Here is a 17224-nt window from a genome sequence, read left to right on the forward strand (position 1 = left end):
CTTATGCATTCATGATTTTTGGGCTGCTTTTTATTCCCTTCCTTCCTTTAGAAGGCTTCAGGAGCTGCATGATTGAACCTTTTCCTGGGATCAGGGTTTGGCGTTTTTCATGCTTCAAACGCTTACTCAGGTTTCATGTAATGTGGATCCTGTACCTTTGCCGAAGTATGACACAGCATCTTTAGAAAACCAATAAAATTATTATAGATGTATAGTTAACTGAAGATTTAATGTGGTGTTTTTCCTGTACGTTCTGCGTGTGTAGAGAGGACACTTCAGAGTAGCCTGTGTTTATGCAGCTTAGAAGGCTGTCATAAAGAAAAAAAACCCCACAGTAAATATGACAATTTCCAAGGCTTTATTAAAAAAAAATCCACACCAAAACCAAAGCCCTGTTTCTCTGCTGCTGTTGCTTCAGGTGCTGTAAGAAAGCTGCTCTGCATGTTGCTGCAACCTCTAGTGTGTGGGGTGGAGTGTGGTTGGCCCTGAGGATAGAGTAGATGGCAGCACGTCAGTGCACAGAGGCAGGAGGGAAGAGGTTTCAGAGGTGGGGTGCATGCGAGGAGAGACACTACTGTTGCCTCTCTCTCTCCAGTGAAAACATTGCTGCCGCAGTGTGGCTTAAAGTAATAAACTCTCTGGGAAGGAATAATGAGATGTGATAAGGATCTTCTGATCTTCTGCTCCACCAGGCCTGTGACATGAATGGGAAAGAAGTGTCAGTGCCAAAGACAAATGTTGTATGAAGTTGTCTTTTAGGGATGTTTTTTGTGGCATTTCTGCGAATAGTTATGTTAGGCAAAGTGGTAATGAACTGGAAATGCATCTACAACTAGACATGTTGCATCTTCAGTAATGTAGCATTTCAAATTATCTCTCTTACACCTCCTGTAGTATCAGTTGTTTCTCAGTTTTTCTTATCAGCTGTTGCACGTTGTGATTATTTTTTTATTTTAAAATAACTTCCCTCCACACTGATGTTTTTGACAGTGCTCCCAATGACCTGAGTGAAGCAAAATTTGTCGTATAACAAGTTAGAAGAGTCCTAAAAATTAAATTCAATTGTTCATTGTATATTTCTTTCTTTCAAACAGGTTGAATGTAATTTTTACAAAATTTGATGAGGTCCAAAAATCTGGAAACATGATCCAGAGTTCAGGTGGTGAGTAGAAGTACTTGTATTCTTTTTGGTGTTTTTAGCAATTTTCAATTGGTGAGGCATTCAAATGGACACAGAGCAAGCATTCTGTTAGGGAAAACGTGTATGGGCGATTGTTCAGAAATATACATGTAGCTCTTGCAGCAAACAAAATTGATGTTTAGTTAATCTGCTCTGTCTTCCTAGTAGTATCAGAAGGAGAATGAAGTGTAAGTTTCAAGAACAGGAGGTGTTGTAAGAGCTGTCCTTCTTTTCCTCTTGAGTTTCATTAGGGAAATGCATCTTCTGTTCTCAAGTTCATGTGCATCTTTAAATTGTTCATAAGATAAATAGTAATTTCAGAGAAGAAACCTTTTCAGTTTAATGCCCTAAATAGTACAGAAAGTACACATATTCTTGTAGTAGTGTTCCATTTAAAGCTCATGTTTAGGGATTGTATTTTGCAGTTCCTATGTTTACGTGCTTTGTACATCTATGAATGATAGTCAGAGACCCTTGTTACAGACTTAATTCTGTCTGTCTCGTCTGAAAATAGTACCTTGCTTACTTTAAAAACATGTGTTCATTACTGCTTTTCTTACAGATAAGCTTATGAGCTAGAAAGTATTTTTACTAAGTATCACTCATTTTATAGGAGTAGATTTCTGAGAGAATTCCTGGTGAGGGAATTCATCTTTCTGCCAATGGCCGAATAGAGCAGAGATGAAGAACATGGGTTCAGTGCTGCGGGTTCCTACCAAGCTCACACCCTCTTCAAGGCCACGAGCAGGATAGGTGATGTCCCCAGTCTTTCCCACCATGCTCTCAGAAGCTAAGAGAGCAGAAAGGTCGCTCCTCTTTTAAATTGGAAAAAGTACATTTTTTGCTTCTAGGCATCATTCTTCTTGCCGTATCCATTTTAAGGTATGGTAAACATCATCCCCGCAGGAAATAAATAAAATTGACTCATTTGAAAATTCTGAAGTTATATTTTGGATTATTCAGAAATGTGATGTGATATTCAGAAATGTGATGTGATATTCTCTTGTACCTTTGAGAACAATGAAGACTTAGTTCCTCTGTGATGGAATGGATCAAAATGATGCTTTTGCATAATGTGGGAAAATAGTGGCTGTATAGGTATGTGAGGCTTACAGGGGCAAAAAAGTGTGGTCGAGAAACAAATGTACTTTTTTAAAAGGGGGGGGAAGTAAATATTTAATTCCTTAGCAAACATCTTAATGTTTACAACCTCCCGATGTTTGTTCTGAAATCCCAGCTCAAACTAAAACAAGCTTGCTGATGATCCAACTTCTCCGCTTTCTATTTGGCTAGGCTAAGGTAGAATTTTTGTTTGATAGTAGTGGAATAGAATGGGCTTTCAAAAAAGAAAAAGTTAATTAGATGCATTGTTGTGCTGTGTAGATTGCTGTTGTCTGGAGTTTGAGGAGGCAGACTTGTGCTCTGTGGTGAGACGTATTGCTACATGGTCTTTTTAAACAAATGCTGTGGTGGGATGATGACTGTGGGTGGGTTTCTGTTGGATTTATTCTCTAGTGGGAGGGGGAAAGGTTTCAGAGCTTAATGTGTCCTTAGCCAAATTTAAGCTAAGTTTACAGAGGGTTTTTCTAGTCCAAATGAAGGTGATCTTAGTAGAAAATAAGGTATGCTACAACTGATTAGAAGAGTATTTAGTATGAAATAGGTGAGATACATGTAAGAATAAACTTCAATGAAGAGCAAGAAACTAGAGCTAATTTATTTCCAATTCAGGTTTTAGCTGTGCAATTATTTTAGCATCTACACGACCCAGAACAGTACCAGAGAAATCACTTGATAATCCTTGGCTTTTGAGAGGTGGTTGTGGTCTCTAGACGGAACATCCCAGCACATGCTGTTGTGTGATTCAAGGCTGCTGGCGCCATGGAAAACATCAGAAGAAGCAAGATGGGACAATGGGGATGACCTCTTCTGGGCAGACAATTCTTAGTGCCATCTCTTTCCAAGAAAGCAAACCACCTATTTTAAAATTGCCAAGGAAAGATTCCATAGAAACTTTTTTTTTCTTCATAAGAGCAAGTAAAGCATCTATGCATATTAGATTTCAGGCTTCATTGAGAATTATTTTTTTTCTTTTAATACCCCTTTCTCTGTCACTGGTTTGATGAATTTGAAGATTTAACTTTCTTGCACATACAGTGCCTGAGACCTTACAGTATCTCATGTCCTTGACTCCATCGACAGGCTTTTTGTGCTTCCAGACACAGTACTCCTGTCTTCCTCACCCTGCTTAACCTGATCTGCTGATGGCTCGCTGTCCTTGCTTGTGCTGCAGCTGGATGCAATCCCTAGGAGTGTGTGTGTTAGCACTTCTCTGCTGAATCTCCTGCGTGGCCGTTGCCACTAAAAAGTAGCCGGAGGGAATGGGAATTGGGTCGAGTGGAGGAGCGTTAAGGGGTCAGAGAGCAAGGTGTGGAAAGGATAAGATCTCCCGTTGCTCTGCCAGAACCTTTTCATCTTCCCTAACAATAAAAAAGTCTGTAGTTGCATGAGTTAATTCTAAAGCAGTTCTCATTTGTGAAGCTAATAATGAGAACATTAGTTATTAATATATTTTCTTTTGTGTGTGTTTGAGGAGAGGGTTCAGTTTCCCATAGTGCTATAGGCTGGTTTGTTGCTTCTTCCTCGCGCTTCAGGCACAGCACAGAGCATACACACTCACCTATCTAATGTGTCAACAGCTCTGTGCAACTTTCAGTTTATCTTTTTGAGGTTGTATAAGCCAGTGAAGGAGGCTTATCTTCACCCATGGTCACAAGTTTATTATGGCCTAAAGACAAGCTAAGTTTGTCGAGTTTCTTGTGTCTCTGACACCTCCTGCAGCTTTTGAACAGAGGTGACACTTTCAGGGGTTGTCAGAGTCACCAGGGAAGATGATGATAAATATTGCACATCCAAAAGATTTGCCTTTCTCAGGAAATAGTTGTCTCAGTCTTGTTAATCCTTTGAGCATGTGTGCTGGTTTTGGCTGGGATAGGGTTACTTTTCTTCACAGTAGCTAGTATGGGGCTATGTTTTGGATTTCTGCTGAAAACAGTGTTGATAATGCTGAAATGTTTTCGTTATTGCTGAGCAGCACTTACACAGCATCAAGGTGTTTTCTGCGTCTTACACAGCCCCATCAGTGAGTAAGCTGGGGGTGCACAAGAAGTTGGGAGGGGACACAGCTGGGACAGCTGACCCCAACTGACCAAAGGGATACTCCATACATACTATATGACATTATGCTCAGCGTAGAAAGCTGGGGGAAGAAGAAGGAAGAGGGGGAACATTTGGAGCGATGGCGTTTGTCTTCCCAAGTAACCATTACATGTGATGGAGCCCTGCCTTCCTGGAGATGGCTGAGCACCTGCCTGCCGATGGGAAGTGCTGAATGAAACTCTTGTTTTGCTTTACTTGTGTATGCAGCTTTTGTTTTACCTATTAAATGGTCTTTATCTCAACCCACAAGTTTTCTCACTTTTATTCTCCTGATTCTCTCTCTCACATCCTACCGGGGGGGAGTGAGCGAGTGGCTGTGTGGGGCTTAGATGGATACTGGCTGGGATTAAACCACAATGGTCTGGCAGAGTGTGGTATTGATTATGAGGCTGTCTACCTGTTATCATTAATACCACTCCTTTTAGATAGTAACTCCACCAGGTGAACCCAAAACTAATGCTAGTGCTAAGGTTAACTTCGTGCCACATGGCCTGGATCAGACGACTTGGCAATATGGTGCCGTTGTACCTTTCCTTAAAAGCTCTTGCTAGTCCCTCTCTGTAGCTAGCATGTACTATTTCTAGCTCTGAGCAGACTGCGTGAGTATCCCAGAGGTTTTGGGAGGCAGACTGGCAAATGTTCGTTGCAGACTGCAGTCTGTAAGCCCTTGTCAGCTTTAAAAGACACTGCGGAAGGAGCAGTGTCAGCTCTCTTGTGCTGGGTTTTCTGTACTGAGCTGCTCCCCATGTTGGGTGCATACCAGCTGCAGAACGGACCCAGCTGAAAAGTAACATGCTTTGCCCGTTGGGGAAGGGCTTTCTGTTGTTTAGGGTTAACACATGCCTCTGAAATGAAAAGGTTAACTGAAGCTATATTACAACTTCTCAGCTTGCTAGCAAAAATCAAATTAATTTTTTTTAATGTGGTGAATATATGGGAATCTGTACTTCTCTGGTGGGTAGCTCAGGTGGGTAACCAAGAGCAAGCTGTTGGCTAAAGTGACACTCGTAACTGAGCCCTGGCCCAGAAGCACTGGAGTTGTGCTGATTACAAGGCTTGAAAGTGGTTGTCAAACCTGACATTGCAGAACATAGTGGTATTGGGCAGGTGGGAAAGTAACAGTGGCTTCTGAAATGGTGAAATACAGTGGAGGAACTGCTCGAAGAATGATGACTAAAACTGGTGTCTCAGCTCTGAGGCTACTGTTTGGGATAACAGTTTCCTCTACCAGCTCACTGAAGATTCAAGTAAAAGAAAGAGATATTCAAGTAAAAGAAAGAGATGGCAACAGCATTGTATATCGGGAGTAATTTAGAGATTAGCAAGTATGCTGTAAGTTATTTTTGTAAGCAGATTTCTTAACTAATGGTTCCTAAGACACAAATGAAATCTTTCTCAGTCTACTAGACTGCTTAAAGTAATATGACATATTCTGATCCCATGGATAAATTGAATGAATCAGCTCTGATCAGAATGTGAATTTTAAGTCTATGAAAATAATTCATATGTTTTATATTTACTTACCTTTCTGTACTGTGGTTCATTAGTGCTTCTTTGTGTTTATCTTGAATTGCTTGATTTTTTAAAATTTTTTTTTGGCTAGGCTTTTTATCATTTAGTAATACAAGAATCCAATGTAGTGGGGTGGGGGAGGTTTGCATTGTAATCTGAGGTGTTTCATTAAGTCAGAGGGAGGTTTTGGCATGCTGAAGTATGCTGCTTGTTGCTAGGCTACTAGCAGCCGTTATAGCTAGAATATGAAGTTAAAATCCATGTTGGATTTCTCGATGATTCTCAGTGTATCTCTGTTTTGTTATTTGGCATATAATTAGTCAGCCTCTTGAAGCAAAAATTATAGTTTTTCCCCCTCTGGGCTTTCAGCAAGCTAATTATTTTTTGTGTAACTGCTTTTGCTAATTATGCAGATGCCTTATTCCCCTGGGACAAATACATTTTCAGCATGAAAGAACCAATAATTGCCTGCTAGTCAGCTGCTGTCTTCGTGTGGCATTGTGTGATGATCTTTAGTTGGATGTGATAGAGAGAGAGACTATTGGACATAAACAGAGACACCAAGAAATTCATGCTGCGTGGGTTTCCTTGGTATTATGTCTGAAAGGACCTGAATATAACATGTACCATTTTTCCTTGGATTTGAGTTGACTTTTGATCAGACCTGGACTCAGGAAGACTTTATAATCAAGTTTCAGGACAGATTAAGAAATAAGTCATCTACTGAGAGATACAGGCTGATAGGAAATGATGACCCAAACCAAAGCTATTAGTAACCAAAAAGTTTCATTGTGTTTTTAATGCTCTTGATCACTGCAATATCATAATATGAAATTTTGTGATGTAATCCCTCATTTTTTTATGCAAGTCACACAACTTTTGGGAGATGCTTCTACACTGGTGTGTACAGGGATACTGTGGTGGTGTGCTAGTATGGTGCCGGTGGGTAGGGAGGGGACTGAACTTTCTTGTCTATACTGAATTTTGACTTTGCTCGGAAGAGTAAGATTTAGGGATAGTGAAAGTGGCAGTGGTCTTGGGTTGCAAGGAAATTGAAGCAGAAGATCCTAAAGCCAGGAGTCTGGAGCTGAGATCTCTCCCCCATAGATACTTGTGCAGAGTAAGATGAGGAGAGTTGCCTGTGTGAATTAGCATTCCAAGAGTAAGCAAGTTAATTAAAACAATGCTAAAACAGCAGATGTGATAATTCCAGTTACTGAAAGTTTATGAAGAATGTTACTCTTGAATAGAACTACTTCTATATTTGAGATATTGTTTAAGGTAAATATGCTATTTGCTGCATGAATTCTGTTTATGAAGTTGACAACTTGGAGGCAATTAGATGGAAACTACAACTATTCTAGATTTCTGTGTTTTGCTGCTAATAAAACTGAGTCACTGAATGCTATTTTGATATTTATTATAAGGAGGAAAAATCACCCACATTTCCCAAACATTGCCATCCATCTGTGGGCGGGATATTGTTTGTTTGTCAACACACATCCAAGCAGCAGAATTACAGACTGGAAGGAGGGATGACTGTAATAACACAGAGTTTGAACCAACAAATGCTGCACTGTGCTTTTATGGATTCATACCTCCTTGTGCAATTTAATTTAGATTATGGCTTGTTCTCTATGAATACTTTTCTCAAGCTGAAATAGAAAATGAAATGGAAAATTCATTTCACTGACTCAGCATAATAAAAGCAAGGCAATACCCCTTCACCTGCATGGGGGCTGAGAGCAGTAATTGAGTAATATTTGAATGAGTGCTATTAACTGATAGTACATCCTTGTGGAAGGTATAAATGGAGAAGACAAGCTCTGCTCCCTTCCCATTACACAACTTTGTAAATAAGCATATTACTGCCTCCTGGATTTTAACCTCTCAAATTTAGAAGGGAGGGATGTGAACAAGCAGGCACAGGAGGACACATGGTGCTCAGCTGAATGCTGAGCCGGCTTTTATTTTGGAGGAGAGGTGGCAATCGTCTGCTAGGTCACACAGAGAAGTCGTTTAGGAGGGTGGAGAGTTTGCTGGTGGTTAAGTTGCTGAGAGACATGTACTGTAGGGCTGCTCTCCAAGCACAGTGCTCTTCCCCAGCATCTCACCGGCACTGCAGATAATGACTACAGGGAAAGGTAGGTGCTAATGAATATGCCACAGGGGTGGATGGGTTTATTTGTTAGTGTCTGAATATTTGCCTGTTAAATTTCTTTTTAGCGGTGTGAAGAGACTGAAGCAATCTTGCAGTAAAAGTGGAAGTTTAAAAAATAGCCTGTAAGCATCTGTAGCCTGGTGGCATCAAGCTCAGTTTAAGCTTCTACAAAATATGATAAATGATCTGCTTGACGGAGTGAAGAAAGAGGATGTGTGCATATATAAGGGAACAGAACACGTTGTGAGAGGTGAAGGACAGGTATTTTCAGATATCCTTCCTGGTCTGTGATGTTTTTGAGTGATCACTGAGGTTTTCACTTCCTAACTCTTTCCTTTTGCAGCATCAGTTGGGAAGATTATTTAAATTGGTTATAAGTACTTCTGAATTATCATTGAATCACAGTTCCAAGAATGTGCCAAATGGAGACATCGCTGGCTTTTGTGCATTTGTGTGTTTTAAATGCATTTCTGTAACAGAAAGGATATATGTGGCAATTGGAGAAGCTGGAGGGGACTAGGTGAAATGGAAAGGCAGAGGAGCTCTGTATCTATTCACCTGTGAAGAATTATTTTACAGGATGGAAGCATGTATTGCTTATATTTATGGTACATCAGAAGCCTGTGCCTTTCGTCTTAGCTTTCAGAGGAAATTATTTCTGTTAGCCATCTTTACAAAAGCTGCATCGCTCTTCTTTTTTTTCTTCCCCCTCTTCTTTCCATTCAGTGTACCTGTTGTCCTGTTGAAATTTTTATTACACTGCAGATGTAGTAGACTAAATTTAGGAAGTCTGAGATTGTCAGTATCTGGGTGGTATAGATCTTGGGTTTGTATTGGTATTTGTTGTCTCAAGGTGCTGATTAATTGGCAGCTTTTTTTGTAATGGATTAGCAGGTGGAAGTCACCTGGGCATATTGAATGCTGTGGAATGTGTGACAGAACATGCTATTTTTATGTGCAGTTCTTTATTTTAGGGGCTTGGATCCTTTTGGAATATTACAGTTTCACAATGCTCTTCCAAGGCAATTACTACATGTACTTTCAGAGGAGGCAGGGGATGCATGTGTGTGGTGTTACTTGTGAACAGTCAGTAAATGCCTCCCAGCTCCAGGAACAAAACACCAAAACCTGTCTAGGCTGGTTCTCCTTGTCATCGTGAACTATATCACCTGTCACTGGAAAGTTGTCACCACCTACAGCTGAGATACTTTTTCACGCTGGCTCCTCCTGTCCAGATCAAAAGAGGAGTTGAGAATCACAGAATACTTACTGTTTTTCCACAGTTGGAATTGTGTTGAATAATTGATGTACTTAACTGTTTGTTAAAGAAAACAAGCACATATTTGTTGTTGTTAATGAAGCATGATGATTTCATCTTACTGGGAACTTTTCAACTTTGAAAGATCAGCTGGTGGAATGAAGAGCCTGGGGCCATAGTCCAGCTGGTCTTATCTGTTGGGAAATGTCTGACCTCCAGGTCACCATTGCTTGACTACTGTGGTAGTAGCACATGTCAGAAGAAAAATAAGTTGTTAGTGCTATTGTGTCTTCTGGATTGAATCCAGAGTACCTTGACCCTAGGGATTCCCTTGCAAAGAAGCAGTAGACTAGAGTTACTCTCGTATATGTGTTATCACTTCCCTAACTCCTGATGGTTTTATATGAACACAGAAATGCTTTTTTGGTAAAGCTTTTGTGTAACCAAGCAGAACCACTCTACCACTGCATTTCGTGGTATTTCCAACAGACATGAATAAAATGTAGGCTAAAGGAGCGAGCAGCTAAATGATGACACTACCTCATGAGCAAAAGATTAACATACACAATTCCATTAACACTGATGGAGGTTAAATGCATGAATATCCTGCGCATCTGGAGATGAGCTTCTTCAGGCAGGGCCTGTCCTCTTCTTCCCCTTTGGTAAAAGTACAGTGTGGATCTGAGGGACCTCAACTGTTGACTTGGAGAACACATGCAGCTTGGAACACATTGCAAGGATGAAGCTACAGTCCAGTGTCCATAACAAGAATTAGATGAATTAGAAAAGATCCTACACCCTTCCCATGGAAACTGCAGTAACATCTGGTAAAGCTTCAGAGGCAGTAACATCTCAGTAATGCTTAGTAGTGTTGCTGTTTTCTCTGCTGTGTTTTTTTCCTCCAATTTCTTTCATGTCTTTCAGTGTCAGGTTGGTTTAATCTGTAAAACAAAGCCTCAAATCTGCAGTGATTATTGTATTTAAAATCTCTGGACCAGTCTCCTCCTATCTTCTGTGATGCTTTGCCTAGCTGGGTCTCCTTTGCAGAACTTTTGTCTGAAAGAGTTTAGGGGACAAGCCTGGAGTGGTATTAACTCTAGTGACATTTTCACATGAAAGGACTAACTCAATCTCACTTTTTTTAATCTGTTAGCTTTGTCATTTATTGTACACAGCGTCTTCCACAGGCAAATTTATTAATAGGATGGTTCATACACATGCATGTGCACACACATATATCGATCGTTGTGAACGTAGCAGTGATTTTAAGTCGGCCTTTTAATTCTCAGCAGTTCTCTGAGAGACAGAAGTACAAATTACTCAAATATCCTAAAGGAAGGCTGTCACTTTTTACTCACACCAGGTTGCCCTTAGCGTATCTCATAGTTGTATATTCTGCAGATTTGTGAAGCTTATTTGGGTAGTGTTTGTTTATGTATTTCACACACTCTTGACTTCAGTGCTTGTTGGGAGGCACCGTAAAGTACTTCAGTGAGCACAAGTGAAGGTGTCACAGTCTTTCTGCTGTGATGGAAAGAATTATAAAATCGTTCTTGACATAGGAAATTTTGCCTGAGGCTCACAAATAGTTCAGTCTCCACAAAAAGCAGTGGAGGTGTGGGGGTTTTCCCCCTTTTTGTTTGTTGGCTATGTGCTGGGCTCTTGAGAGTAGTCTCCTGATACTTCTTACAAGTGAATGCTCTGGGCTGTTTTTATATAGAATCACTGTCCCAGTTAGAATTAAATTGCTGTCTTTAATCAGCAGCCTCAGCAATGGCCAAAGAGTGCTTGGGGGAGAGGAAATTTCTTGCACTTCTTGTGGAGCACTTTGATGAATTCCTGTGCTGCTGCTCTCATTTATTTGATGAGATTTGTTTTCAGGTTGAGCATGTAACAAGTGAACCGAATTTAACTGCTGTAATTAACAGCCTCTGAGGACAGCAGCCACCCAAAGGTAATCAGTGAACTACAGGATAGTCTTTTAGGGGCAATAAAAGTACATGAGACATGCATGTTTCTCCTGCTGGTGACAAGGAGCATCCCTGCCCTTGCAGAACAGTATTATATATGCAGCATAACCACAGTACCTGCAGCTTCCGTAACTATGAGATTTAATTTAAGTGTCTAGACTGAAGAGCGCCAGGTTAATTTCTAAAGAACCTAAGAGCAAATGCTTGCAGGCTTGGAGGTCTTACCATATCTAGTCACTTTTCATATTCAAATCACTGACCTTAGGCTGGATGAGATTAGACTACCAAGTCCATTTCTGAGAAAGACATACTGATGTAGATGGTGTATCCAGTTTTAACATACAGTGGTAGAACAATAACTGCAGTTAGAGCCATGTGAATCAGGGGTATGAAGAGGACCTTTTTTCTAAACGCAGGAGTGGACAAGTGCTGATTTGTTACTCCAGTGGGAAGTACAGTTAATGCATTGTCTGTACTTGGCCCTGGTCTGGCATTACATTGCACTCCTCCTTCATTATGTTTGGCTGAAGTATTTTATTTGTAGCTTAGATGTAGTGATGTGAAACCAACAAAACCAAGCTATAATAAGTAAAAGCGTCCCATTTTTGTAGTATTAAGACAGCAAATACTGTATAATGACTGGGTTTCTTCTGCCTGCTGAAGGAATTAATTCTGCCCTGCTGGTCTGTCAAAGGAATCCTTTTGTTGCGTTGTGCAAATCAGTTCGAGTCTCTTTCTTGTTTATTCCCCTGAAGCCCAAAACTGCAGACAGCCCTGAATAATTCTGGCTTGGTTTACACCCTACATATAGCCTGCAGGGAGCTCACTGCAGCCACATCTTCATGAGGAAAACTGCTAATGGCTGCTTCTTTGCAGTTGGCCTTCAGAGTCAAGCCAGGTGAATTTTAGCACAGCCAATATGCTATAGAGGAAGAGATAAATACATTCACTGTAGAGCATCATCTGAACTGCTCCTTCAGGGCTCGTCAAGGCACCACAAAAGTCCTTTAGACGCTTGACATGAAAGTCTCTGGTACTAGATGCAGATGCTAATGTCCAATGAATATCAAACACATCTGGATTTCATTGGAGACCAGGAGGGATAGTGGTTTGAAAGAGAGTTTTGGATGCTTATATGCGGAGGTAGGAAAGAGAAATTTACACTATTTTTTTTGTCCGAAACTGCTCCCTTTGATGTTAGTGGTCTCTTTCTAATAATTTCAGTGGGAAATGAACAGGGCCCTTTGTAAACTGCTGGTTGACAATGTTGTAATAGCCCTGTATGGGTGTTACAGGCACGATTGCTCTTAGTCTGTCAGAGGTAAGGGGGAAATAGAAGTTTTATGTATTGAAACAGTGTTGGCACTGCTTCTCCCAGTGCTTTCTTTATTCAGTTGGCATTGGCTCTTTTAGTGTTGGTGCTGCCTCCACCCCCATGTAATGAGACTGTTCCCTTTGGGTGTGGTGTGAGTAAAGATGTATACATCTTTAAAGAAATGATGCATGTCTTCCACATACATCTCTCCTGAGTAATGGGACTCCTATCTAGTGGAGCGCTGGCTCATAATGAGACCTGACATTTCTAATTAGGCCTGCTTTATGAAGGATGGGTCTAACTTTGTTCTTGATCATTTATATTTCTCCCCCTGACGCCCCCAACTCTTGCTTGTGAGCGGGAGGGAGCAGGGGCAGTTCTGGAGCCAGCCCTGGAGAGGCAGGGCTGGACACGCTGCTTTCCCACTGCAGCTCTGCCAGGGCACTTCAACTCCGATTTATGTTCCTGCTGTTTGAGCTCTGCGCTGGGCAGGAGCTGAATCTGCAGAGACTTCTAATCACACGGAGCTTCTGTGATGTGGAGAGACAATCACGCTCCTTTTCACTGGAGACTTAAATAAGATCTGATCCCAAGCTTCCACAGGCAAAACGTTTATGCACCAGCTCACTGAAACTTATTCTCTGTCCCCTCCCCCTAAGAAGCTCCATACTTGTCTCTAGTGCCTTCCTCCGACATCTTTTTTGGTTTTTTTTTTTTTTTTTTTTTTTTTTTTTATGTGATGTGCTGGATCTTGGCTCACTACAGTGGGCTTTCTCCAAGGATCTGAGTCTGGACTGGGTTTTGCATGTGCACATTATGCTCCTTGCTGCTCCCCTTCATGTTGTTCCCTGAAGCCTATTTATTATCATGGGCTCTAAAGCAGTCTAGTCCCTATTTTTGTCCAGACTATTTCTTGTTTATAGCAGTGTGGTATAAGCAGCTCCATGCACTCTGTTGCCTGAAAGTGTGGGAGATGCGGTAGGGTATTTTGTGACGGAGGTGGACTGTGTGTACAAGGTACTGTGGGGTAGTTTGAGATAAACGTGAAGCCTTTAGCTAGTCAGTGTTAAAAATAGGATTAAAAACTTAGTATTTTGTTTGAAACTCTTGGTGGGGAAAGGTGATTGCTTGACAACTGTGGGGAACAATGTCTTTTGTATTAACTGGGCAGAGTGCTCCATCAGCCTCAGTGGGACTTTCCCTTCTGGGCCTCCAGCGTGTGTGCGGGAGGTCATTTTCATCAGCTTCCTCCCAGGAAGGATGGATTACAGAGCTGTCTAAACTAGCACTTTTTACCCTAGAAAATGCTGTTTGCTACCAGTTTGAGGTGAGAATACACCTGAGCACTGTTTGTTAGTGCTTTGCACCCTTGGCCAGTGATGACCCTACCAGCCATTTTTCAAAGCAGGTGATCTCTGCTCCCTTACGACATGGCAGTGATTTCTGTAAAACAGCACACAGTACAAACATCAATAGAAGACTGTGATGAGCAGCTCATCTTTTAATTTTGGAGCTAGAATCTTGAATTTTCTATACCTATAATGCATAACCACTAATTCCAGAAAACCTCTGAATAGGAAATAAGACCTCTTCCAGAAAAAGATTTTCAGTTGGTTTTATGCAAGTTCACGTAGTTCACAGACTGCAGGGACTAAGGGCACAGCCCTATGCTCGTTTTTCCATGAGCTGATAGTTTTTTCACTTTGAGGATGGTGAGTGAAAGGCTTGAACAGGATCACCAGAGATCTCCATCTATGGAAAGTTCAAAGCTTGGCTGGATGAGACCCTGAGCCACACAGCTTTGTCAGCCCTGCTTTTGGAAGGGGGTTGGATCACTTGACGTCCAGAGGTCCCTTCCAACCTGAATTATTCTGTGACTTTATTTTTTCTTCAGTAGGAGGCAGTAGTTATCTAAGATCTCCAAATTCATCAAATTTTTTTTTTTTTTTTACTCAGTTCTCTTATAGCTGTGTGTCTTAGTAAGCTAAAGACGAAGATTGCCAGTGTCATTTGAGATGGTGTGTTTGTTATTGAACACTTTATCAAGAATGGTAACAGGGCTAAAGGCAGAAGAAAATGTGACTTCAGCTAACAACAAGACCTGACATCAGCATGAAACGGTTGCAAGCCACAACAGAGGCACCTCTATAAATGGCAGCGTGTATAATTTAATGTACATGCTCTGCTGATTTGGGGTTATACTAGAATTGATGAGAATGCTTTATACTAGTTTTATTGGTCTGTCATCAGTGTGATTGTCAAGTTGCACATGGCCATATTTAGTGAAGAATTAAGATGCAGATTACTCTTTGATTTTAACATTAAGAACTTAAAGCTTGATATTTAAATGTGGATGTATTCTAATTTTCTATTTGCAGAGGAGCTTGCTACAAATTAGTAGGTGAGACTATATTTTGTTCCATTTAATCTTCATGCTGTTCTTCAAAATACTCTTTTTAGAGGTCTTCTGAACCTTTACTTGTAATGATAAGCTTTATTTTGCTGGCTGAGCTCTGTGACCCAGTTTCCCGTGTAGAAAAACTAAATGTTTCTTTTAACTCATGATGTTTGAATACGTTTTTTTAATCTCTGTGAGAAAGTGTAGTTTTTGATCCTTTTCCCTCATAATATTTATAAAAAGAAGCTGAATAAGCCTGGTTTAAATGTTTTCCAGGTGACTAAGAAACCCCCCACCCCAAACCCACCCATGTTCCCGGCAGTAATTATCAGTGGTTCTTTGTGTCAGTGGGAGAGGGTTTCCAGGAATTAGTAGGATCCTGGTTCTAATATTTAAAAACTAAACACAAAACTACTATAAAACAAAGAGGGAATGGAAGTTCCCTGGCCCACCTCCTCTATTCTGCTTTTCAGTGAAGACTTCTGAGTCTCCAGGTTGTAAGTGGAGGGAGTGCGATAGTAGGGACCCATGAAGCTTTGCATGGGAAAGAAGGCAAGACAGTTCAAAGTGACACTAATTGGAGCACTGACTTGTTACGAATGCCAGTATGTAAAGGTGGCACTGAAATTCACATTTTCCATTTAAAACACCTGATCCTTACTTGCTTTCAACCTTTGGAGTGAAGCTGCAAGTGAATCTGTAGTTGTCTGTCATGTGCTATGCTTCACGTGTGCCAGTTTCTCTGTTTTCTAATTCTTCTTTAAGTGAAGGCAAGCACAGATGGCTGCTAAAGAGAACCAGATGATTTGCCAGCATGGTGGTGTGTTTGCAAGAGTGAGACTTGGACAGGCTTGAGGCTGCTCTGTTGTCATTGCTTTTAGTTCAAAATTTTCATTTAGAAGGTTGAAATTCCTCAGTTCTGTCCTCTTTTTTAGTTTGTGGTGGGATTCATTTGTAGGTTTTTCCATTCTAACAAGGTGCTTGTTGATCTTTCAGTCATTTATTAAGAAGCCATTCTTATTAAGTGTGGAGCCTAAATGAGGATGGGACATGCATGGAGAAGTTCAAATGTAGGACATGCCTTAATTCTGTAAGAGGCTCGTGGATTCTCCTCTCCATAGTGCCAGGAGGCAAAGGTCTCCTTATCCCTTCACAGACCCTTTCCTTCAAACTAAATAATGCCAAGAAGAGACCCTCACCAGAGGGGCAGTGTGAGTGTAGTTTCATCTTTTTAGCTCAATTAAGTTGGTTAGCTGGACCAAAAGCCCCCCGGGTGCTGGTTAATGTGAAGGCTAATGGTTCAGAGCTTGCTTCCCTGGCTGGCTTGTGGTTCCTAAGCACAGATTCAGTATTTGGCAACATCTAGGGAACTGCCGGGCTATGCACAATATCCAGTGAACCAGGATGCTGCTGGCCACTGATCGCTTCAGGCTGCCACAGCACTACAAATAGAAAATAGCCATTGTATAACCAAGCCATTCAGTTCCAGTCTGGACAAAATAATAATTATTGCTAATTGGAAATAAAGTGAGTGCTCCGTAATGGAGGTGAGTGATTCAGGTGGCTCAAGTGACCTAAGTGGCTGACTTGTGAGCCTCAGATGAACCAGACTGATCCTGCTCTCATGTTCTGGGAGCCCCAAAACTTTTTTTGCTCTGAACAGATTGATAGCTGGTAAAGCAGTTGGCCACATATGATGAATAATGATCCCTAGACAGAAATATCTTCTGCAAGAATACAGGACTTAAGTGTTCATGCTTGCAGAAGGAACAGAGTGGTCCAACAGACCCCTCAAGTTGTAACTGGTACTTGCCTTCTGTAGAAATCCTGAAGTTTTACTTACACATTGAGCATAGAAATTGGGTTTAGGGATGTGGTAAAGCATTATTTTCCCACAAATTTTATTCCTTTTTTTTTTTTCTGAGTTTGGGCTGCTTTTGGAGGCAGGATGCTGCTAACTGCTGGCTTGCCCTCTGTGTTGAGTTTTCAGTACAGCTGACAGTTGACAGACAGCAATACCCTATGAGCACTCCTTGTTATTTGTGTTTAAACAACAAGGAACCAGTAGCCTGTATTGCATGCTGAAAATTACTGAATTGGGTGGAGAAAGATTTACGTGGCTTTTTCTTCTGCAACCCAAGTCTGCTGACATTTTCTGATATGCTACTATTGATACAATTTTCTGTTTTTCTTCAGTTCACATCTTTATAG

At 41.0% G+C, this 17224-nt stretch overlaps 1 protein-coding gene across 1 annotated transcript in view; it reads left to right on the forward strand.

Moving 5' to 3' along the window:
- The window catches only part of CLASP1 (cytoplasmic linker associated protein 1), a 189013-nt gene that overhangs the window by 58874 nt on the left and 112915 nt on the right, over positions 1–17224 (forward strand). Inside the window, exon 8 of the mRNA XM_074828769.1 lies at positions 1095–1162. Within this exon, the coding sequence (XP_074684870.1) occupies positions 1095–1162 (68 nt within the window). The remainder of the gene's footprint in view (positions 1–1094; positions 1163–17224) is intronic.

Source organism: Strix aluco, chromosome 6, assembly GCF_031877795.1.
Source record: "Strix aluco isolate bStrAlu1 chromosome 6, bStrAlu1.hap1, whole genome shotgun sequence".
In the NCBI taxonomy this organism is placed as follows: Eukaryota; Metazoa; Chordata; class Aves; order Strigiformes; family Strigidae; genus Strix; species Strix aluco.